This window comes from Physeter macrocephalus, chromosome 20 (assembly GCF_002837175.3).
Source record: "Physeter macrocephalus isolate SW-GA chromosome 20, ASM283717v5, whole genome shotgun sequence".
Classification (NCBI taxonomy): domain Eukaryota; kingdom Metazoa; phylum Chordata; class Mammalia; order Artiodactyla; family Physeteridae; genus Physeter; species Physeter macrocephalus.
The window spans coordinates 95,123,420-95,148,336 of record NC_041233.1 but is presented as its reverse complement, the minus strand read 5'-3'; the positions used below and the strand labels follow the sequence as shown (position 1 = coordinate 95,148,336).

General features: G+C 40.3%; 1 protein-coding gene across 6 annotated transcripts in view; it reads left to right on the top strand.

The window, feature by feature from the left end:
- NRG1 (neuregulin 1) overlaps nt 1-24,917 on the top strand; it is a 1,065,472-nt gene that overhangs the window by 828,752 nt on the left and 211,803 nt on the right. For 3 of the 6 annotated variants that reach the window (XM_024131436.1, XM_024131434.1, XM_024131438.2), the window contains exon 1: nt 15,261-15,817. The exons of 1 other annotated variant lie outside the window; for it this stretch is intronic. In XM_024131436.1, the coding sequence (XP_023987204.1) occupies nt 15,721-15,817 (97 nt within the window). In that variant the 5' untranslated portion in view covers nt 15,261-15,720. Of the gene's footprint in view, nt 1-15,260; nt 15,818-24,917 lie in introns of those variants that run through there. 2 more of the 6 variants (XM_024131435.2, XM_024131437.2) reach the window with 2 other exon arrangements.

Below are 24,917 nucleotides of genomic sequence, written 5' to 3'. Positions count from 1 at the left end.
TTTCCTAAAAAGCAATTAGACATTAATTACATTCAGAGGAGAGATTGCTCTGATAATATAGATAAGAAAAGCGAAGTTTCTTACTGTTTCTTTGCCAAAGATTTTCAGCCGTTATAAAAGAAGAATCTAAAAAGGGAAATTATGCAAGTTGAATAAAAAAATCCATTTTCAAATGTTATTGGGGCAGTACAAAAGGATATTGCATGCTCAAATACCTAAAACTTTTTAAAACTTTTGAAATGGTTTTAGTATTACTAAGGGTATTGCATAGACACAGTCTTAGGTAACTTTTTAAAGTATAGAATTTTGAAATTCTCAACTTTAATTTATGCATCTAAAAGTGATAAAGTGAAAAATAAGACCTACCTCATAGAATTATTCTGAATGTTAAATGACATAGTGACATATGAAACACTTAGCACAATACCTGGGATACAAGTCAATGCTACATTAGTGATGACCAAAAATAAACACAGAAAATTCCTTAAACAAAACTACTTTATAACTAGAGTGACTATAATTTATGGACCAATACAAGGATTGTTTGAGAGTAAACAAAGGTGCTATTAGTAATTATACCTGAACCACAGGTATAAATCAAGATGGTCCCAGCCTACTAGAATGTGTGGTTGCTCTATCAGTAATCAATTATCATAGCAAGCAATAAACATTTTCTTTTTCAGAGATCATATATATATATGTACAAGACAAGCAGAGCCTTGATTCAATTGTGTATCAGCAACTCAGCTAAAATTTCAAGAAATAATATTTATTAGGAATATGGTTTAATCAGAGCTTGTGTTTACCAAAGATCATCCAAGATCCTTCAAATATGTCCACAAGCTAACTTGGCTTATATCCACTTTTCTTATAAACCAGACATTTTCCCAAGGTTCTACTATCTGCCTGATTGAAGCTAATACGTGTTTCAAATGTTTTCAAAATGTTTGCTTTTTTCTTTAACTGTCCTTGCAGTTAAGGTGCTGTTATTTAAAAGTGCCTGTGATTTGCTATCAGAAATTAAAATGATGCTTAATGAGAACAAAACACGTTTTCACTTGAAATGCAATTAAACCAACTTGGAGAAAAAGGGTTTTTTCCAAGTAAGATGAAAACAGCTGTATTTATCAAGCTGCTCATAAAGATATTAGAATTTCTCTTTTAGAAACATGTGCTTTAAGATATATCATTTTAAAAAATTATCATTGACATTGTAGATAATGCTATTTTCATTCCAATTTCTCTTTGGTTACAAAGAGAATCTTTATTTTTGTAACTCATGGCGGGCTCACTTGATCATATATTAATAGAAATTTTATGCAGAATTGTCTTTAAAGGCTTGTATGTGGAAGGTCTCCCAACAAAATTTTCATTTCATGACTAGATATGATTTCTTCATGATTATGCTAAAATTTTAATTTTTATAATGCCTTAAGAAGTAAATCACTTCTGCATAAGTTTAAAAAAATTTCCCCCAAAAGCAAAAATTGCAGATAATTTCCATAGTCTAGGAAAAACATTTCTCTAAGTTGCTAATTCTTATTTTCATTTTCATTTGTATGTTTTGGGGTTTTGTAGATACAACCTATGTCTTAATTTACTACATGTTGGCATGGCTTGCTGATGTTTTTCTAAAACCTGAAAAAAAAAAAACCTGTTTCTATTTCCACATAGTAACACTTTTTCTTGATCTTTTGTAGTTTAGATCCATAGCATTGGGAGAAATAACAAATGTTGTCTTGTGTATATATAATACATGTTTACAAACAACAAAAGAAATACGCAATTTCCTATGATAATAACGCTTGAAGACGTCATTACCCACAATGACAACAAAAAACCATTACCGCTGTTAAGAGCTTGACCTTGAAAGTATAATATTAGACTCTGTTTGGAAATAGCATGTAATCAGGATATGAAACTCTAGAAATTTAAGTAAGATTAACGTGATTTGGATTCTTCATGTAGCTATATAATACCTCTATATCCTAATTTTAGGCTAGGTCTGCATTGGACAAGTTAAATGTTTTGACTAGATTAATTTAGTCAATTTAACTTGAATGATTAACTTGTATTATCTTCCTCCTTTGAAAGAACCAGGGAATCATGTAGAGCTGGCATAATCTCTTTTGAATTAATACTGTTTTATTACCATTGGCATTCTTCACTTAACTCTATCCAAAAATAATTGTTTTAAAAATAATACATTTAGCAATTTTAAAGAGACAAATATTAGGGTTAGGATCTATCAAAATTGAACAGTTAATTAACTGAACACTTTAGAAAATAGGCTCATTCATCACCCATCAAATATTTTCAACATAACAGGTACAAATCACTCTATTCCCTTTGTCAGCCATGTGCCCCTTATCCTGAAACTCTTGAATGAGCTTTACAAACCCATGTGCTCAAAGCGTGGCAAACAGAGATGCTCTCTGAAGTGAGAATAGGAGGATGATCTCAATCATTCAGGGCTGATCATGCAAAAGCCATGACTTGAAAAGTTAAAAGGAAAAAACCCCAGCTATTTAGTCCAATGTCAATATGGTAAAACCTAACTGTTAAACTTGTCTGCCTTTTTACTATATTCCTCAAACTGTATTTATAGTCTCCTTTAAAGAGGAGTTAGTTTTGGAGGTCCTTTTAAAAAAATTGGGACTTCCCTAGTGGTCCAGTGGTTAAGACTCTGTGCTCCCAGTACAGGGGGCTGGATCTCTGGTCAGGGAACTAAGATGCCGCATGCCACATGGCACAGCCTAAAAAAAAAAAAAAAAAAAAAAAAAAAAGAAAGAAAGAAAATTATTAACACAAAATTAGTTACAGCCCTTGGAAGGGACTCCTGCAAGTGTGGGGCCATGAAGCTCAAGTTTTACTGGTTTCACATTTTCCACCTTAGTTTGCAGATATTTTCAAGACATGGGGAAGTGTGATTAGAGGCATATAAGTCCAGTTAAATATCAGCTCCATCATCCCATTAAAACACCTAGGGATATTTCATGAATGGCCTTTATTGATGATTTGATACTCTGTCTACAAAAACATTGATGTGTGATTGCATAGACAATTTCATCAATGTCTATAGACCGAACTGGATAGCCCAGATCTCACTTCCAACATTTCCTTCAGCATTGGGGTTCAGTCTGTCAAAATCGGGCTCACTGTGGTCTTTCAGAATCCATTCTATGTTGCCTATATAGATAATCTGTGAGCTGAGTTAAAGCATGTTCTATTATTGAGCGTTTTGAGATTGTTCCAGGATTTGAAAATTTTAGATTACTTTGGTTTCTTGGAATTAGTTAATGCATACCACAACTTTCCTTGAAAAACACATTTGAGCCAAAGTGGCTTTAGGGAAGTGTTTTATGCTTTAATAAGTTTGGGAAAAGGAGATAAATTCATCTAGTCATAGTAACATAGTATATCTTGTTGAAAGGAACCACTTTCTAAATGACACAGCTATAATTTCATTCCAGCTGATATTGTGGACTTTGAAACATTTCACTCTACTTTTCTGTCTCATAAAGAAGTTTCCATTTGGGTTATTTGTACAGATAACAGATAAAAACTTATGTACTAGAGCAGAAACAGCTCTGTTAAACGTCTCTCTTATCCATGCCCCAAATTTTGCTTCTTCAGGACCATGGACCTTCCTTAGGAACATATACACATTTCCCTAAAGACTCCTTAGGCTGTGATATATTTTTGAGTTAAATTGTTATTATTTATAGAAAAGTTTTTTTATGTCCACCATGGATGCACATCAAAGTGTATATAGCATTCATCTCCATGGCAGGTGCTTTATCTTACTGATTATTTTGGCAGAAAACATATACCAGAAATCTCCCTGTGAGAAATAAAAACAAACCCCTACCCTCCAAAAATAGAAAAAAGCCACAATTCTTCAGATCCCCTTTGGACCTGTGGGTGAAGCTTATGAACCTTCTTGGAGTCCATTTAATGCCTGTGAGTCTGGCTGAAGCTCAGAGAATGGGGTGGAGACAGGATGGTCTACAAATAGAGGAGCTAGGATTTCTGAGTTGGGTTTGAGCTGCCATCTGTGAAAGTTTCTACATTACTTCCCCATGTGCCTTGTTTTATCCTCTCAAAAAATAAGAGTTTTATCATCTAAGGATGTAAAATATAAAAGCACCTTGGAGGCATCTTGTCCATCATTCAGCCCTTCATTTTGCAGACAGGAAAATTAAGGCTGGGGAAGTTAAGTGACTCCCCAAATCCATGGAGCTAGGAAGTGGCAGAGCAGGGAGAGTCACTGCAGATTCCAGACTTTCTTCCCATTTGTCATTTTCCAGCCCCTTCGATATCTGCTTTCTAAAGCACTGTATAAATTAAGATGTTTTTATAACTGCATTAGCTTACTATTGCTCTGTAACAGATCACCCCAATCTTAGCACCCAAAAGCAACACTCGTTTATCAGCTCCCAGTTCTGTCGGCCGGAAGTCTGGGCAGGGAGTAACTAGGTCCTCTGCTTAGGGTCTTAAAAGGCTGAAATCAAGCCATCGACTGGGCTGTGTTCTGAGCTGGAGCTCAGGTCCTTTTCCTGGCTCATCAACACTGTTGGTAGGATTCAGTTCCTTGTGGTTGTAGGACTGAAGTCCCTGTTCTCCTGCTGGCTGTCAGCCAAGGTTGCTTTAAGCTCCTAGAGGCCACCCTCCACTCTTAGGCATGTGACCCTCTCATTACGTGGCAGCTACTTCTTCAAAGTCAGTAGGATGATCTTTCTCTTCAGGAAAGGCTCAGCCCTCCTTTTAAGGACTCACCTGATTAGGTCAGACCCACCTTCTGGATTAACTCAGTCAACTGATTGATAACCTAAGCACAGGAACCATAACCCATAATATCCATAGGTTCCCCCGCCCCCATACTCAAGAAGAGGGGATCATACAGGGTGTGTGAACGAGGGGACAGGAATCTGTGATTAGAATTAGAATTGTACTTATAAAATCTTCTACTAAATATTCTACTCATTCAAATACTAGTTTTCCTTTTTTACCTCTTTTTTCCCTCTGCTGCCTTCCACTGAGCCAATGAACAGTCATCTGTCCTACAGAAAACCCAGAAAGGGATGATGAGAGGAGGTGAATTAGGAGCAGTGTGGTGAAAACTTCAAATCCATAAAAATATCTGATTTTCATTAGTTTTACTTATTCTTTGTAGCCTTAAGTGCCAATGGCCTGGGGTAATTCAGAATTACCTATTCAGTCATTACTGAATGGTAAAAAAAAAAAAAAAAAATCACCTATCCTTTTGGCAAAATGCTTCTTTTAGTAAAGTTGGCCTGGACTCTGAGATGTTTGATGGGAGCAACAGCAGCTAGAAGTCAGAGGACAGTTGACGACCAATTGAGGTGCCATTTCTCTAGCGCCTCCTGTAGGCTGGACACGACTCCCGTGAGCTCATTTAGTTCTCACCACAGTGATCTGTTACAATTGGTAGTATAGTCCCCCTCTTACAGGTGAGGAGCCAGCTGTGAAGCAGCAGAGTCGGAATTCAAAGCTCTGTCCGGTTCATTGGTGCTTTCTTGAAGACAGGCTTCCATCTAAGGTCCAAGGTGGAGACTGTGACCCTCAGAGGCTCTCAGACACTTAAGCAGAGAGTGGGGGATGGTAGATGGGGCTGCAGAGTTACCAGCAGTCTCTGAGAGGCTATTTCAAGCAATCAAAAAATATCAACTATATAAAGGGACACTCCTTCTCCCTTCCAGAGTTATCAGAGTTTTCAGAAATCAAGATGAAGGTTCTACATCATAAACTTATTTTTCTTTATAGAGGAATTTACAGATAAGGGATGAGTTGAACTTTATAATACCTCATTATGATGGTTAATGTGTAACAAGTATTGATATTATTATACAAGTTTTTTTTTTTTAATATGGGCAAATAAGACATAGAGTGGGTCAACAAGGGGGCTTAAATGGATTTCAGTACACAAAAATGTAGTGGTAGAAACCAGCAAGCCTTGTTCTTGAATCCTGCTAACTGTAACTCTGGTTGAACAAGTCAGTTAAGATTGGGCTCATACAGCTGCAGAGCTTGGAAAAGTTGTAATTACTTAGCGAAAGTCCCCTTTGCGTTGGAGTAAAAAGTTAAATTTGGAAAGATTTCAAAGCCCTTCAACTGCTATTCAATCACTCTGAAGTTGAATTAAATGTAAATTGGGGATTCTTTGAACACATTTATAGTCTATGCATTTTAATATACATATGTCAGATGTGTACTTCATGGAACTAGAGAGATGATTCCTGAGGCATCTTTCCTGCAGAGCAGGGAGACAGACTTGAAAACAAATAATGATAGTAATTAAGGTGCTGAGCTCAAGAGACATATAAGGAAGACACATGTGCAGCAGCGATTGTGAGGGGAGCATCAGGGAAAAATAGAAAAGGTGAGTTTTGAGTTGGGTCTGCCTGCTAGGCAGAAAAGGAAATGAAATTCTAGGGAGAAGGAAAAACAGAGTTAAAGGCACAGAAGTAAGAAAAGATATAGTTCAGTGTGACCAGACTACACCAACTACCCGGGGAAGATAGAAGAGAGGTTGAATATTTAAGCAGCACTTGAATTGGGAAGGACCTGACTAACCTCTAAGGAGAAGTTGCAACTTTATAGCAACAGGAATCCATAGAAATGTTGCATAAAGGATGACAAGATAATAGCTGTATTTTAGAAGATTAACTCCGGTAGCTGGAAGGAGGATGGCTGGGTGTGAGAATGGAAGCTGAAGCAGTAAGAGGGGTATTTGAAAAAAGGTCGGTCAAAGAATGACTGAGGACCCAGCTCAGGGGAGAAGCAAAGGAGACAGGTGATGAGGATAAAAGCTGCTTCAGATAAGAGCGCTGGGACTGGGGCATCAAATGGCTGGAATCAGGGGAGGAAAGGAGGATGTGAGGAGAAAAATGAAGGATGACACCTAGTTTCTGATCTTGAACCATGTCTGGTTCTGGGGTGGGGGGGGCGGGTGGGGGGAGAGGGATGGGAATTAACAAACTGGTCAGTTCGAGGTTGTGGAAATTGAGGCTTGGAGTTTAGAAAAAAAATTATACACGCACACATTTGTGAATTCTCAAAATTTGATACAGTGGTAGTGAATGATATCTTCCTAGGATTATCATGTAGTTAAGAAAAAGAGTTTTAAATATTGGGCCATGAGCCAGCATTTATGATATAGGTAGAAAAAAGAAAAAAGAATTGGCAAAAAGAGAAAGTTCTGCCACCAAGATATTACCGTGAGTTCCAGGAGAAGGTGTCAAGATGATGTGTGTATCAGTGTTCCCAAGCATGAGGACGACCCTTCATATGACAATAAGGAAGGCACTGGTGAATTCTGAGCAGTTCCACGAGACTGGTGGTAAGTTGGGGGAGCAGGTGGGTTCCGTGAGCTGATAAAAAAGAACTGAAAGTGTTTGGTCATAAAAGGAAAGGAAGGGTTAAGAGAGGTTTTTTGTTCTGGATTCTTTGTTAGAACAGGGAAAGATAATGTTCATGGAGAAAACTGGGTAATTGGAGTGACCTGGCATCAGAGATTGTCAGGGCAGATTCAGCAGTAGGACAAGGGAGGGAAAGAATTGGTAATAGTTTAATGAAAGTTTCTCAGGGAAGAGGGAAAAAGTAAATTTTAAAAGAAACCAATGAGTTGAGAAAATATGTATTAAGTTCTTTACCTTGCACTTCTGAGCTAGAAATACTGTATAGTTTTAGTACCCATAATAAACACACACTGATGTAAATCCTAGCACATTGCGGGCTTTCAGGGGTCTACTTATTATTATGAAAATAAAAGTGATGGTGGATTTCCACCTCATTCTGTTAGACGATCTTTTGGAAACCACAACAACTACAACAGGAAAAAAAAAAAAGTTGATGTAATTCTGAAGCAAGATAATTGCCACTTAAGTAAAAGTGACTTTCTCTTCCTACCTACAATACCAGGGCTGGTTTTGGTCGGTCCTGAAGACAGAAGTCCCAGATGGACTGACAGAATTTTTTGTGCCTGAATGTATCTGCTTTACAGGATCTTAAAGAGTTCAGTCTGCTCTAGGACTGAACAAAGATCACTCACCAATACTAATCCAAACATATTTCTTAGACATTCAGTTGAATATCTAGTTCCCAGGATCACCCCCAGAATTTCTTGGGACTCTAAAGAACCCTACATGCTGAGTAAGACCCTAGGCAAGACCAGAGTTTCCTGGACCATTTGAACTAGGTGGTCTCCATCTTGTATTTATGGGAAGGAGCTGGAACAAACACAGTCTTTATGATTAAGCAGAAAAGACAGCATTTTCCATAAGAATGTAATCTTCTGCATGGTTGGTCACCAGTTATTTTTTGGATGGTCATTTAGTTTCTGTCAAGTTATCTAATTATTCTGCTAAATCATCTTTACAAGATGAATTGCTTTCTTGAGTTGTTAATACTTGTGAAATTCTTTTCCCCAATGAATGAGAAGTGAAAGATATAAATTTTTTAACACACACATACACAAAATTTCCCAAACATCTAGTATGTTGAAAGTTGGTCCGTTGCAAAGGAACTAGAATTCTAGGCTGGGGTCCAGGGGTGGAGATGACTGTAACATTCCACTGAGAACTTCACTTTTGGCTCTGAGCTCAAAACTAAAAATCCCTAGTCAAGTCAGATATATGAAGTATTGGGCTCTAACTTGAACAGGAGCTGAAAAAAAAAAAACAGGCGGGGAGGGTAGTATTCATAAAGATTTAGTAAGGAAGTTAGAAGGAATTTTGTGAAAAAGAAGGAAAAAGAAGAATTGTGGTGTTATTACATGCCTAGGCCAGGTACATAACATTGTGGGTCAGGGTTTCATTCCATACAGACCAGTTATCCTGATGACATTGTGAAGTAATTTCCTATATACTATAATCGGCTTTGGAAATGCCTTCTACCAGGTCTCTCTTCTGGGACATACCAAAGCAGAGTTGATCTGTTAAATTATTCGCACTGTTCAAATATTTGAAGTACTAATTCATCACTCACGACCTCACATTTGTATTTTAACATCGTTATACATTTAGCAGGGATGAATCTTTTCACAATAATGAATAAAGTGACTCTTGAAAGGAAAGATGTTAACCTTGGAGGATCTTGTAGGACGACTCTTAAAAGACACCAAAGCATCTGAATCTCTCTCTGGGCTGTATATTAGATGTTCACAGAATCTGAACCCGATGCATGTATGGACAAATCCCTTTGTTATATGGATATGCATGATGGGAAGTGAGGAAAATACTAAGGGAGTTAAATCTAAACTCAAAGATAACTGTAAGGTGGTTACTGGGTGCAACTTGCTAAAAGGACTATATATGGACTTATCACTAGTGTGTTAAGTGAAAAATAATCCTATGGGAATAGGAACCTTGTATGATACCAAGGCTAGAAAGGGGTTTTTAACTCTCTGTTAACAATGCTGTGTTTAAAGGTTTTCATCCATTATCACTTTGTTAGAACAGCCTTGCTAAAACCCAGCTCTTTTATGGGTCTCTCTGACACCTCATACAAATGCAAGGAAGGAAATGCAGCCAATAAATGTAATCTACAGGTGAAATTTGCAGAGGCAATTTAAAAAAAAAAAAGGTAAGTATTTTCTTGCGATTTTACCATTTCACAGAAGTTATCACCTCACCTCTTAAAGTTTTGAGAAATTATACCTATAAGTCAAGATTCTTATTCTATATGTCCATTCTTAGAAAGGCTTATTCAACAGAAATTATCCCCAAATGTCATGCCTGGTACCATAAGCATCATTATCATTTTAAAATTTGACCAAATAAACATCAGCATACACACATATATGTATGTATAGTCTTATAGAAGTATGAAAGCAATTCTAGTTATCATCCTTTATTCACCAATTAACAAAATGTATGTAATTGGCTATGATGAAACAGGCACAGTGCTAGAGATATAACATAGAACATGAAATAGTCAGTCTTTGCCCTCAAAAAATTTAATGTCCAGTGGGAACAGATCATTGTATAAGAAAAACACTGTAAAAAATCATTTTAAAAATCCTTGTAGAAATAAAAATCACACACACAAAAAAATTACAAACTGGAAAAAATGGTATGGGAGATTAAAATCATTTTCAAAGGTAATGGAAAGCCCTTCTAAGCAACTGAAATTCAATTGGAGCCTGAGCAGTAAGTGGAATTAGGCCAAGTGTGGTACATTCACGCAGAGGAAACAGTAAGTGCAAAGGCACTGAGGCTGGAAAGAATGACAAGTATTAGAGGCATGTTGCAAAGAAGCCTTCATGCATGAGGCATGGAGAGGGAGTGATGAAGCGTAGTGAGATCAGGCTGGAGTTAGGCACAGGCTAGCCTTTCAAGGACACTGGGTATGGTTCTGGGAAGCAAAGGATGGCTGGGTTAAGTCTGCATTTCAAAAAGACTCCTCTGACTGCTGCATGTAGCAAAATAATTGGAGGGAGCAAGAGTCCAGGTGGAAAGCTTTACTATGATCAAAGCAAAGATAAGACGAAGGCTGAAATTTGGGTGGTACTTAGTGATGAGAAATAAAAGGAGACAAGTCAAAATGACAGGATTTGGGGAGGGGTTGGCTGCAGAAAGGAGGTGGCAAAGATGATTGTCAGGGTAGGTGATTGGTAATTGATTGATAGAAATGGTAATATCAGAACCAGTCTTTTTATATTCATCCTATTCTATTTAAATTCATTATATGCAAAACCATTTAGTGCTTACTGCGTGCAAAGTACAGTGCTGAGAATTCTCATGGATAGCGATATGAAAAAAGTGGATAAAAGGATATATAATCTCCACCTTTTATAGATTCACATTCAAACACAGTGTTTCTCATTTCCAGTAGAGGAAAGAGAAGCAATAACTACACACCCACACACATATGCATTCATACACTCACAAATACAGATGTATACACACGTATATCTACATATATATGTGTATGCATATATGCACGTATATATACATTTGAGGTATTTGCATCACAAACACATCTTAAGTATGTGTTGCAAGGGCATGAGGAAGTTAAAGATAAATAATTAGTGTGGAGGTCAGAAAGAGAAATCATAAAGCTGCATGAGATTGTATTCTTCTTAAAAGAAATTAAAACGTTTCAAAGACTATTAAGTCTTACATCTCCACCCTATTAGAGAAGAGGTTTATGACACTAGGTCTGTTTTTCAGATAGTGTCCACAAAAAGAAAGTAGGCACTCGTGTTCAGCTGTATAATCCATTTTTAATCTATGATGTATCCCTACAATCATGAGAGTAATCTTATCATTAATAAAAATGATAAACAATAATAATAATAACAACAATCATTGGTGTGGGATAATGTTTAAAAATCACACAAACAAAGCAGAAAAGCATAAACACAGATTTCATTTTAGTGTTGTTTGAATGTTACCTTTTTTAGTATTTTTCTTAGGACACTAAACTCACAATTTGTTATCAAACTGACTCTTCACAGCAGACAGAATATGATTAGTTAGGAATTTTGTTTAATATTTTCCAAATGTACTGGAGGACACCATTTCCAGTTTTGCGAGGGTATCTTGTTGGTCAGAAGCCTTTTGTTTAACGAACTCAGCTTGCGTGTTTATTCTAAGAGTCTAACTAGACATACAGGACAATTGCTGATTAGTGAATTCTTAAAGCTGCTTTCATCTTATTTTCCTTACACTATAGTCTTTGCTTGTTTCAGTTCATTGCAGCTCTATTTAGAATAGCCAGGACATGGAAGCAACCTAAGTGCCTATTGATAGATGAATGGATAAAGAATGGATAATGAATAGATAAAGGCATATACATACAATGGAATATTACTCAGCCATAAAAAGAAACGAAATTGAGTTATTTGTAGTGAGGTGGATGGACCTAGAGTCTGTCATACAGAGTGAAGTAAGTCAGAAAGAGAAAAACAAATAACGTATGCTAACACATATGTATGGAATCTAAAAAAAAAAAAAGTGTGTATTCCTTTTGACTGCCTGATAATGTCTTCTCTTTATAGTGATAGTATGTGAAAGTAGTATCTAATTTCTGAATTAATATATAATTGTGCAGATAGTGGAATATGCTTGGAATCACTAGAAGTGAATTTGCCGTGAAGCTAAGGAAGCTTCAGGGCCTCTCACTTCCAAGGCTCCCTTTAACAGTCTTGGATCTAAATTTGTATTTTTAAGTTTGTGTTCTTTCCCTTTAAAAAGATCTCCCAAATCTTATGAGCTTCAGGCCCTGGAAAACTTATCTGGCTCTGCTTTTCATTTGTATTGTAATAATTAATTTGTTTTCATGCCTTTCTCATATTATTTTGGCTTCATGAGAATGGGGCAATTTTTTTTCTTTTTTTCTGTTTCTCTACTGTTGAGCATTTAGCTCAGTAAATGCTTTGTGTATTAGTGAATAAGTCATGCACCTTTAGTGATCGTGCTGGAACTGGCTCTGGGGAGGGAGATTTTCTTTTGTATCCATGCATCTTTATTAACAATGAATTTGTTGCAAAGTTTAAAAAAATAATCTATATAAATTATCTTACTTAATTTTTTAAAAGTTAAAGATATCTATTTGCAGAATTTAAAATGAAATTCCCATTACTGTCAGTATGCACAATATTTTGCAAAAATATTAAAAAGTTCACATGTTCATGTTCTTTCACTTTTCTTTTTTTTTTTCTTTTTAAGATTTTCTTGGAGTATTTTCCAAATGGGAATTAACGAGAGAAAGGGTATATTTGGCCAGCTTTGTGGATTCTAAGAGTGCTTCTAAAAGTTAAGCCTAGCCAAAGAAAAGTGTTATGGCACAGGATTGCCTTTATTATAAGCTGTCATTTAATATAAGAGCTCCATTTTGTCTTTCTTTATTTCTCAAGTTGCATATTTATAAATACCCACTCTAGTTTTCAGGAGTTGACATATGTTGACAGGTTGACATATATTACCTGAGAGCTGATATACCCTGTATGATACAGACTCTAAGAGCTGAACAATACATAACAAATTAATAAAACGATACCATGAAAACATGTCACTGTTTCTAAATTGAGGCGAATATTTTGATTTTCGAGAAAGCAAAGAAAGTTTCCCTCCTTTCTCCATCCCTGTTCTGATCATTTCCGAGGATTTATAAAAATGCAAAACAACAACCACAACAAATTCATCTGCTACTTCCTGACCATAGAGATGAACAATTTAAGGGCAATTTCAAATTGGGTTTTCCAGCTGGCTTTCTGTTTTATTTGGAAAGATCTGAAACTTTATTTTTTAATTCCAAAATACATTTCTGCTTTCTATCCTTCAGTTCTAAAATAATGATGTATCTGGTAACATGTAGCAGTTGTATACTAAGCCCTTACAGGGTCTCATATCCTGGAGAAAAAGTACCCTTTTTGAAAGGGCTCCCCTTTTCTGAGTTTTGCTGTTTTCCTGTTTGTTAAGTAGTGGCCCCACCTGGGAAAGCAGAGTTATTTCAGCCATCATTCAGTTCCAGTTTACATTAGACTCTGTGGAATATTATAGTGCTATTCAGTATTCATAATCTCCCTGATTTTGCTGTTTTTATGGCCCAGTATAATTGATGTGTGGTGTTCGTTGGAAGGTTATCAGAAGATATTTGGACATCAAATTTTTCAAAATAAATGATAGCACTACTGCTAAGATATCTTTTAACGACTTAACCCACCCCATAGAGTTAGGTTCTTATTACAGTACAAATTAAAGGAGAATAAAATCATTCTTAATTTAGGACAGTTTTTAAATAACTGTTTTTGTCCCCCCTCCCTTTCCACATACATAGCAAGAAGGCACCCCAGATTTCACCTTTATTTAAATGGTGGCATTTGGAAAATATACCAAGAAGGCTGTCTGTAGGTAATGGTTCAGTTAGCATTAATCCCAGAGGATGGAAAATCAGGAGCAAATTACTTTTAAAGAGGACTAAGTAAATTTCACATATGGGTGGATGGTACTCACCTCTTCCAGAACACAACACGTGGGCCTGTCACTGTAAATGAACATTCTGACTTAGCCACAGCTGCCATACAACTATGAGAACGTTTGCTTTACATGATTCTGGATCATTACGCGGGGCTGATTACCCTGGCCTTTCACTGTTGTCCTTCGCAGCAGGGTGCTAACGTTTTCTGGATTTCACTGCTCTTTAGAATTCTCCACCAGAGGGAGGACAAGGGAAGGCGAAGTAGGTTTCACCCGCAGTTCTGAGGGAAGTTTGAATCGGAGAAAGCTAGCACTGACGAATTCAGGACCTCTGGTGCTGTCTCTCCACTTTACCTCCCCGTACTTGCTTTCTCGGCAGAACTGAGTGACTCTGGCTAGTGCAGTAATTTTATTGTCGCTTGCTTTCCAACCCGAGTTTTATCAGTTAAGTTACAAATTGAATAATTAAGTTGTAGTGAGAGATACAGTTTAGGAGACACCTCCCCCCCCCTTAGCAGAGGCCAGGTTATTATTATTTCTTTTAGGAAAAGCTGAAGATGAGAAGTCTGGCAGGCACGTTGTTAAACACACGAAGGCAGGGCACAGACACATCCCAGGAGCAGATCGACGAAGATGGATTTATCTAACCATCTTTACGGTCCCCCGAGCCCTTCCTGTGTATCCACAGCCGCCTTACTCAATCCCCCCTTCCACCCAGAGTTTTATCTTTGCCCTACGTGCGTATGGGGCTTTTCACGAAAGAAAGGACGGAACCCCAAACTCTAATGAGAAAACAGCAGCCGTTCTTCTCCTTCCCACGGGTTCCAGAGCCTTAATTTGGCCGGGCAGGTGTTGGAGTTGCAAAATTTGTCTCCACCATTTTCTCCGCGCTGGAGGGAAGGGACCAGCCCTCCTGGGCGCTGCCTGACGGGGAAGCGGAGCGAGGAGCGAGGGCCCCGGGTCCGGATCCCTTCCTGGGTCTCGGAATCTCCCCGGGACGCGCGGTCCGGCTCCCGCGGGCGCGGCGGCGGCGGCTGCTGCGCGCGGCTTCCAGCGACCCCTGTCGGGGGTGCCCGGCAGCCGCCCCGCGCACCGCCCCCCGCCCAGGCCGGCTCGGGGAGGGAAAGGGGCTGCGCCCGCGAGCGCCGAGGCCAGGCTCCTCCCGGTGGCGTGTCCGCGCCTCGGGGTGGGGGTGTGGCGGGGACGAGGGAGGGGGCGAGGCCAGGGGAGGGCGAGAAGGAGGCGCCAGCGTCCAACCTGCGGGCGGGAGGTGGTTGGCGGTGGGGCAATTGAAAAAGAGCCGGCGAGGAGTTCCCCCCAACTTGTCGGAACTCCGGGCTCGCGCGGAGGGCAGGAGCAGGGTGACGGCGGCTGCCGGGCGACGCGAGCGCTGGCCGGACGGTGATCGCCTCTCCCTCCTCGGGCTGCGAGCGCGCCGGACCGAGGCCGCGACAGGAGTCGACAGCGGCGGGAACCGAGCACTTCCCTGCGCGACAGGAGCCGCCCCGAGAGCGAGCGCGACCGCCGGACGCAGCGACCGCCAGTCCCAGGTGGCCCGGACCGCACGCCGCGTCCCCGCGCTCCCCGCCGGCGACAGGAGACGCCCCACGCGCAGCGCGCGCCGCAGCCCGGCCGGTGGTTCTACCCGCCACCCCCACCCCCGGCCCTCGAGGGACAAACTTTTCCCAAAGCCGATCCCAGCCCTTGGACCAAACTTGTCGCGCGTCGCCTCCGCCAGGCGCCGTCCGCGCAGAGCGTGCACTTCTCGGGCGAGATGTCGGAGCGCAAAGAAGGCAGAGGCAAGGGGAAGGGCAAGAAGGACCGGGGCTCCGGGAAGAAGCCCGCGCCCGCGGCGGGCGGCCTGAGCCCAGGTGAGTGCGCCGCGCGGCCGGGTCTCCGCGATCCTCCTCCTCCTTCTCTTTCTCCTCCTTCGATGCCGCCGCCTCGCCCTCGCCTGCCCGCGCCCTGCGCTCCGGGCGCCTGGCCCTGCTCCCGGCCGTCCGCGGGGCCGGGCGGTGCTCGCCCTCCGTGGGGCCGCCCCTCACCTGGGCGTCGAGCCCCACCCGGGCGCCAGCACCCCGCGCTCAGGGTGAGGGCGGAAGCCGGGACCGCGCCTCCGGAGGACCCGGACGCGCCGCGCTCCCTGGCACGGCCTTTGCCCAGCGCCCCAGAGCCGAGCCCAGCCCGGGAGCGGGACCCGGCGTGCAGGAGCGGAGGCCGGGTGCGCGCGTGTCCAGCGCCAGCAGCGCTTTGCACGGGCCCCGCCTGCCCTCTAGCGAGAAAAGCGGGAACGGGTCTCCCGTCGCAGCGCCTGGCTCGGAAGAACCGGGTGCTCTAGAGAGAACGCGAGCGGTCGCGCGTCGGTGTTTTGGGCCCCGGGGAGGGAGTGCAGGGTCGCGGTGTGCGCGGACGCTCACCCGGATTCAGCCGTGCGGTATCGGAGCTCAGATCAGCTGAGAGGGATTCCTAGAGGTCAGCGAAGCAGATAAAATCCAGCCCAGTGCCAGGAATCAGGTCTGCCCAAAAAGGTTCTCAAACTTTCGGTTTTGCAGTTCTATTTTTCAGGACCTCTTTGATAAATGTGGTTAATTTATGTTCCCAAGAGATGCCCCCAAGCAAAAGTTCGTTTGAACTTTTGAACCCAGTTGCTCACTGGTTATATAATAGAATGAAATGGCAGCTGAGGCTTTCTAGAGACGAGTCTAGTGCGTGATCATCGGAACACGGACGTGAATGACAGTTTCACCTTCTGTTTCCCTAAGAAGGGCTGATGCTTTCGACACTGTCTTGGACAGAGGAGGCGCCCCAAATAAATACGTGTTTATGAGTGATTAAGTGAAGAAGATGCTTTAAAAAAAATGGAGGGGAGGGGGAAGAATATAAGGACTTTTTTCTGCCTCTGCACTTCCCAATTATTAATTGATCCAGATACCTCAAGGCACTTAGAACATCCCCCAGCACGTTTCGTAAAGCATTTCTGAAGAATTAATTCAATGGCACTCTGTTATCTCACAGAAGTATTTGCCCGTTCCTTGCAGGAAGAAAACAAGATTTGCCTAGTCCTCTTACTGGCATCGCTGCGAGCATTTCAGAGCCTGGCTTATTGGCAGAGACCTTAAACAGGTTTTGAGCAAAACAAATTGAACAGAGAGTAATTGTTTGGCCACTGACCATTCCTGTGCATGCTTCTGTGATAGGATAATGCTGAGCAGATTCACCTTCATTACCCTTCATTAGCCCTCATGAGGGTGTATTGAAATTCTCCTTACTTTCTCCCTGTTTTGGAGATACCCTATCGCATTTTATTCAACAAGGGCTGAAGTGGGGAGCTGGATTAGCAGTCTTCCTAAGTGACATTCTCTACTGTCCTCTCGAAGGTTATCTTAGCAAATGAAAGAGCTCTTAGACCTGACCACAGTGGTGAAGTTGTAAAGAGTTATTTGTGGGGCTCCTTAAGTGTTGTTCTGTCCTGCCTGGGAGTGCTCTGCCTTGTGGTCGTCTGGAGGAGGTCTGATGAATTAAGGAGGGGACAGTGGCTTGAAGTAGCATCCCTTTCAGGTAACAGGTCTGCACTTTGTCAACGCTTCAGGGCAGCAATGCCTTACTTAACATAGACATTTCAGATAAGCACCCGTGGTGGGTGGGAGAGATTTTAAGAGCCAACAGGCATTTCTGGGCCCTACAGATCTCATCTATTAGGTGGGCAGCTGTGTTGGGACTACCTGATATTCTCTCCTGACACAGCATCCCAGAGCTTCCTTGGTGACTCTCATTATGCTTTCCAGTCCCACCGCTGTGGTTCCCTCTGAACCAGATAGATTGGCATCTTTAAGTGACATCCTCTTGACTCTCTTCCCAAAGAATCTGGAGTGGACTTGGCTCTAGGTTGGTTTTCAAGTGTATCTGTCTTTTCCATCAGGTAGTTGTCTTCCTTGGGGAGGAATTTTTTTACCCCCCTCCAGGGCACCTTGTGCTTGTTAAACCCTATAAAGCAGATAAGAATATTTATTCTTCATTTGATTCAAAAACAACGATCAACTTGAACCCTGCTTTAGAGAAAAGCACCTGGCATTAAATAGTATTGCTTTGAAATCACTGTTTCTGTCCTTCTTGTCATTTCCCTTGTAATGCTGTCAGTGTACTTTTCCTTATCTTAGGAGAGTAAATAACTGAGAGCCATGATGGTTTGTGAGGGAAACCCACACCTCTTTTTCAAGCTTTTTTGCACTCTGCAGTCCTCAGGCATCCTCAAAGGAATGACCTCTAGATGCCATAACTATAGCATCGCCACTTGGCATAGCAGCTCAAATTAGGGCTTACAGGACACCCGTCTCTTAAATAGCTCCTCCATCAGTGCCCTTCAATCCCAGGTTTTACCCCTTTCTTAAAACAGCCACTGAAACTTTCTGTCCTACATGATGCCCATGCAACAGCCAAGCCTCTTTTTGGAGGTTATAACATTACTTCACGACAGTCAAGGGAGAGATAAGGCTGAGAGAACTCAGCCCCTCAGCCCCGCTGTGTGCTGTATCATATGCGGAGGCATAAACACATCTGTTGGAGGGATAGCTTTAGGGGAAAAATATTTCTTTAACTTTCATGCGACACGTGTGGCTGGTATGTGATACGTACGTAACTATGTTTCGTAGCATCGCATTTTTACACTGAATATTGAATTGCACGCTGTTGCGGCTGCAGATGTTCAACGGAATTATCTGGGTCGCAGTAATGACTCTGATAGTTCCCAGGCCCTTGGGGTCATTGATTTGTCTTCTTTGCTCAAAAAAAAAAAAAAAAAAAAAAAGCAACCTCAGCATAATCCTGGGCTTTGTAACGAGGATCCACGTACCAAGGGTGCTGTAACTTCCTGCACCTCCTAGATGCTGGACCTCCCACATCCAGACTTTTAATATGGATTCAGCTCAACGAACTTTGTCTGTTGAAGCCTGAATTACAAAACCAGAGCTTCCCCCCCCCCCCGCCCCCCGCCCATTTGGTATTTGGCTCTAAGCTTCTTCTATGAATCTCTGTTTGCTGATGTTTTTCTTTCATTAAAACACTGCAAAGGATTCTTTTTTATTTTTATTTTTTCCTTTTAAATGACCTGGAACCCATTCATTACCAAGCCTAGCTCAGTTCTAGAACTACTGGGTCTCCCTTCATCCCTGGCGGAAGGGGCGTTCGTAAGTACAAGTGGTGGAAACATCAAAACGCTTAGTATCCCCAATGGGTAGAAGCCAGCCAGCCATGTGCTTCCCAGGTGACATCACCCACCTGTTTTGTTAACTCAGTGGCTTCCCAGGCTGAAATGCTTGTCAACATTCTTGGATATGAGGTGCCCCGTCACCACCGGGGCAGCGCGTGTTTACAGAACGGGAGGAATGTCCAGTGAACTGTTTCAGGCTGGTGACTTGTGACCACTTAGATGATGTAATTATTAAAGACATTACTAATTTTAGAATGAAGCGGGTTTATTTTGGAGAATGATTTTGAAGCAGAAAGAGCGGGAGAAACTTGGGATACTGTTCCCGTATCTGCAAAATGAGAACATGATATGATGGAAAAATGGGAAGAAAGGACCATAAAATGTGTAAGTAATCAGAAAATATTGAACCAGTATGAGAGCAATGAACACATTACATGCCAGGCACTAGTATTTTATACTTATTAATAAGGGAGCTACTACTTACTAAATATCCTACCATGTTCCAGGCAAGTGTAACAGATGCTTTGTGTGTTTTATCGCCCGTCTTTTAGTACAAAAATGCCTCACTATTATAGGATACCTGGTACTTAGTGCTACAGCCCGATTGCCTGGATTTAAACCCTAGTTCTGCCCTTTACCTGTATAGTCATGGGAAAGTTACTTAACCTCTCCATGCCTGTCTCCTTATTTGTCAAATTGGGATAATAAAATTATTGCCATAAAGTTATGCTGAGGCTTAAATGAGATAACAGCAGTAGGAAGTGCCGCATCAATGTTAGCTCTCTTCAGAAAATGATTTAAGACACAGATCTTCTGTGCCTTTGCTAAGATATTTGACACAATTTTCCAAATTTACCTTGTACGGTAAAAAATAATCCAGAGCTGGCCTTAGATTAGAGTGAGTATAAATATTAATATCTACTACCTGTAAATAGAGAGAAAAGTGGATAAGTATGTCAAATACCATAACTGCATATAGGTACTATGAAAACAGTCTTGAATTCAGTCTAAATATTGAAAGTAGAGTGAGAGGCAATATCATTTTATCTCTGGCAGAAAAAGGTTGAGGTCTCAAACTTGAGAAGGTTTTGAAACATGAGTCCTTTTCTGGCCACACTGAAGAGTTGATGCTTATATAGAATGCATGTGTAGTCTTCTCGTTTGGGACTAGTACAAATTGAAAATGAAAATGTGTATCAACATGCTCTTTGTTACCTTTTTATCAAATATAAGAGTATGTTGCCAACAAGGTTCATAGAATCCAGTGCAGGTGTTTCTAAATATAAACAAAATAATGAATATTTTAAAAATCTACCTCTTTCATTATCCCCCCCCTCCACACGCACTAGAATGGCTATAGGTAGTGCTTAAAGTTCTGGAAGTGTGATTCTTAGCAAATCAGTGTTTTATTAGCGTTCTCAAAGTGACAAGTTACATTTGACACTAACGGTATTGATCTTATCCTGTTCTGTTAGGATGGACGAAAACAAACCAAGTGTCAGTATTTTGGGTGAGTGACTTCATTTGCACAGAGAAGCAGAAAAGTGGACTTCTAATATTTTGATTAACCCTCGAGTTCTCCTCTTAAGAAACAGAAAGTACAGAAACTTAAATCATATAGTATTAGCTTAAAAACTGATTTATCTTCATCAGAAGAAAATAACCTCTCTTAAATATGATGTCAGGTATATAAAATGAAATTTCTTCAAAGGACCAAGTGGTGTTTTGGGCTCATCCTAATCCTACGCATGTTTGCATGCGTGTCCTTTCGTGGGTTTTAACAGATTTTTTAAAAGCGAGCTACCAAAATGCCAATAGATGTCAGTGTTTGTTGCTTTAGAAAAAGTGAGGTGTTAGAAGCAAAAAAAAAAAAAAAAAAAAAAGCTCAATTTATTCTCAGTTTTGATAAGCATAAAGCTGACTACTTTGAAAAGTTTGACAATTAGTAATACCCTAAATAACCTTGCTTACTTACATTTTGTGAATGAAAATGTCACATTTTCACATCCCTCTCTTCTAACTATGAAAAAATGCCTCTGCGGTTAATTCCCCAAGGAATTCAGAATGCAGGCTGAAATACACTCATCAGTGCATTCCTTTTTTTTTTTTTTTTTTTTAATGAAGGAACAATTATTTGAGAATGTTGTTACGTACACCTTGGATTTATTTGCATTTGTAAACTATAAATTAAGTACGCATGTTTCTTAGGTCGCCTTGATTACAATTGCATAAGTGCATTTTTGAGTCCAACTTAAGTAAGATCTGTGGAGTTCTGCCTTTGGAAGGTCAGAATTCTCTTCTTTCTCCGTTTCACTAGTGTCACCTTTTTCTGGCCTCCAGAGGGTGCTCCAGGAGCATCACACTGCTATTCCCCAAAGAACGACTCCTTTTTTCTTTTCTAAGTGACTTTGATATTCTGGGCAATCTATGGGGAAGAATAGGATCCCGATTTCATCAGTTACTACCTCAACTGGAGTTTGTTTCCCAGCTAGACCAAAATAGACCAAATTCGCTAAGAACATTCCGAAACTTCATTCTGACGATGACGATGCAGTTGTAAACCTGCAAGGGCACATCCGTGAGATTTACTTTTACTTTATTTTATTTTTAAATTTTTTATTGGCGTATAGTTGATTTACAATGTTGTGTTAGTTTCAGGTGTACAGCAAAGTGAATCAGTTACACAAACACATATATCCACTCTTTCGTAGATTCTTTTCCCATATAGGTCATTACAGACTACTGAGTAGAGTTCCCTGTGCTATACAGTAGGTCTTTATTAGTTATCTATTTTATATACAGTAGTGTGTATATGTCAGCCAACAACTTTTCCCCAGAGAACTTAGCATCTTATAAGCATCTTTCAGTCGCCCCTTAGAGCAGTTCCTTTTGCATAAGTTCGGGCAGTACCTGCAAAGGCATTTAGTCATATTTAAAAGTTCCACTGTGGCATTGGAAAATTATACACGAGCACATCAAAATTACACAGAGGATCTTTAGGAACACATGTTTTCATGTCTTCACACCTTATCCTCAACCCCTAGCTAAAATGTTTAAGAACTCTACTTTGATTGAGCTACATGTTTTTGAAAATGGGTTGGAATGACTAATTCTTTTGGATCACGGGCTAACGTTCTAACTGTCGCAGAGTCACTCTTATTTGCTCACGATTTATTCCACTCTGCACGGGTCATGTTCATTGTGAGTTACTCCCAGTTTGTTACTCCCCTTCTCTTTTTTTTTTTTTTTTTTCCCCTACTTTGACCTGCCAGGGCATACAGAACCTATACTACTTAGTTTGTGCTTATTTTCTGCTCCATTCCATTAGCTGTCTTTCATATGTCTCAGCTATTTGTAAGTTCTCTGAGGGAAGCAAAGAGGTCTGCCACTTCGTGTGTGTGCGTGTGCGTGTGTGTGTGTGTGTGTAATGGTATCCTGTACAGTGCCCTACCCTGCTTTTGATTTCTTCCAATTCAAAAACTATGTGAACACCTCATCGGCAGGCGGACTCTCAACCACTGCGCCACCAGGGAAGCCCAGAAAAAAGTCTTTTTTAGAATATCATGAAAGAAATAATTTATTGATGCAAGTGAAACCATGCACCTCATATTGGGACTTGAACCCACATGCCGGGACTCGAACCCAGCCAAAACCCAGATTGGGACTTGAATCCACGTGGCCGGGACTTGAACCCAGCCAAAACCCAGACTGGGACTTGAACCCACACAGCTGGTACTCGAACCCGGCCTAAACCCACAGTCTTTCAACTGAGATCACACACTTGTTTTCAGGGCTTAATGAAGCTCAGGTTCTTGATGTCACATCGCAGAAAGAATTCAGTGAGACAAAGTGATAGCTAAAGAGTGGATTTACTTAGAAGCACACTCCACAGACAGAGTGTGGGCCATCTCAGAAGGTGAGAAAGGCCTCCCCTTCTCTTTTTAAAGGGCAATATTGTTCACATTGTTTTGGTCCAAGAAAGGTATTATTGATGGGCAGTAGCCTTTGGTCTGCGACAGTGTCCCAAACCTTCTGTTTCATAGCTTCAGTTGGCAGGCAGCTGGCTCCTCTGGGCAGCTGTTGAATTTTAGTTTCAGTGATGTGAGAGTCAGGGAATGTTTTATTAGGTTGAACCATCAGAAATTGTCAATTCTGTAGATGATACACGCCTGAATGTTGTCAATGTCATATAGTTTAATATTTGGACTCTGTTTAGTAGTTTGACTGTTTAGTAGTTTGACTTTATGCTTTACATGGTATTTTTTTTTTAACATGGTATTTTTAAAAATATAGTAGTGACAACTTTGAAAAAAGTCGTAGAAGTTAATTAAGTGAGGTTAAAGTAATGTATAAAAGGAAGCTGGGCTAGGAAGTCATTAAACCAGTGGCATTTTCTCCAATAAATAGGTCATATGATAGCCATATAAAATAAATTCAGCATAAAGGTAGAGTGCCAGGGCAATGGGCATTTTCCCTTGGAGAGAAAAGTAGTACATTTCTATCACAACGTGTAACTTTGATTTTTATTGAACCTGTTAGCAAACTGTTATTATGCTTTGTCTTACCCACCATATTTCTACAGAGATTACAAAGATGTGAGTGAGAAATATTAGTGACTAGTGAACAACCTTGGCTTTGTTTTTTAAAAATTTATTTATTTATTTATTTATTTTTGGCTGTGTTGGGTCTTTGTTTCTGTGTGAGGGCTTTCTCTAGTTGCGGCAAACAGGGGCCGCTCTTCATCGCGGTGTGCGGGCCCCTCACTATCGCAGCCTCTCCTGTTGCGGATCACAGGCTCCAGACGTGCAGGCTCAGTAGTTGTGGCCCACGGGCCCAGTTGCTCCGCGGCATGTGGGATCCTCCCAGACCAGGGCCCGAACACGTGTCCCCTGCATTGGCAGGCAGACCCTCAACCAGTGCGCCACCAGGGAAGCCCCTTGGCTTTGTTTTATGGAATAATATTTTTTTAAACTTTACTCAGTTTTACAGTACTACAATTTTTCCAGTAGTTTTAATAAGTGTGAATTTTACTGCCATGTGAAAATGTGCTCATTATCAATGGCCTATATTACTTTATAAATAAGGTTAGAACTCAGGTAAAGCCAGCTTTTTAAAGTGCATATGTTTCTGTTTGTAATTGTAACTCATCTGTTTGTTACATATGATCTCACAGTTGTAAAGACAAACTGCATTTTTAAAGGATATGACAGTCTTCTTAGCTATTCCATAGTAAATATAAAACCAATATTTAAAAGGAAATGTCTAAATTCTAATTTGGAATTTTTTTCAGAACAAATAAATTTTATGCATATACTGAAATGTTCTGAATACTGAATGTCTTATATTTAAGGACTCCAGAATTGAAAGTTAAAATTCCTACACATTTTATAACTTTGTCAATAAATATATTTCAACCCTAGGTAAAGCAAAGTTTGGATATTAATTATGCATAGAAAAATTTCTCTTTTAAAGCCCTAAAGAGAGTTTTTTATCTTAACTGTTTAGTACATCATTTATTGAAAATTTTTCATTTGTATATATCATAATAGGAAATCGTATTTATGAGTGAACTGATAAGAAATGTATCCAAAAGTCAAAGAAAAAAAATGAAGGAGGTAGTCAACAGGTATTTTAAAAGAAAACTAATGCTCATAAGAGAGTTTTCTTTTATAAAAATAAATACAGATGTTGCTATTTAGTGTTTAGAGATATGTATTTTGTGAATCAAGTGTTCTCTCTATTCTTTTTTTTTTTTTTTTTTTTTT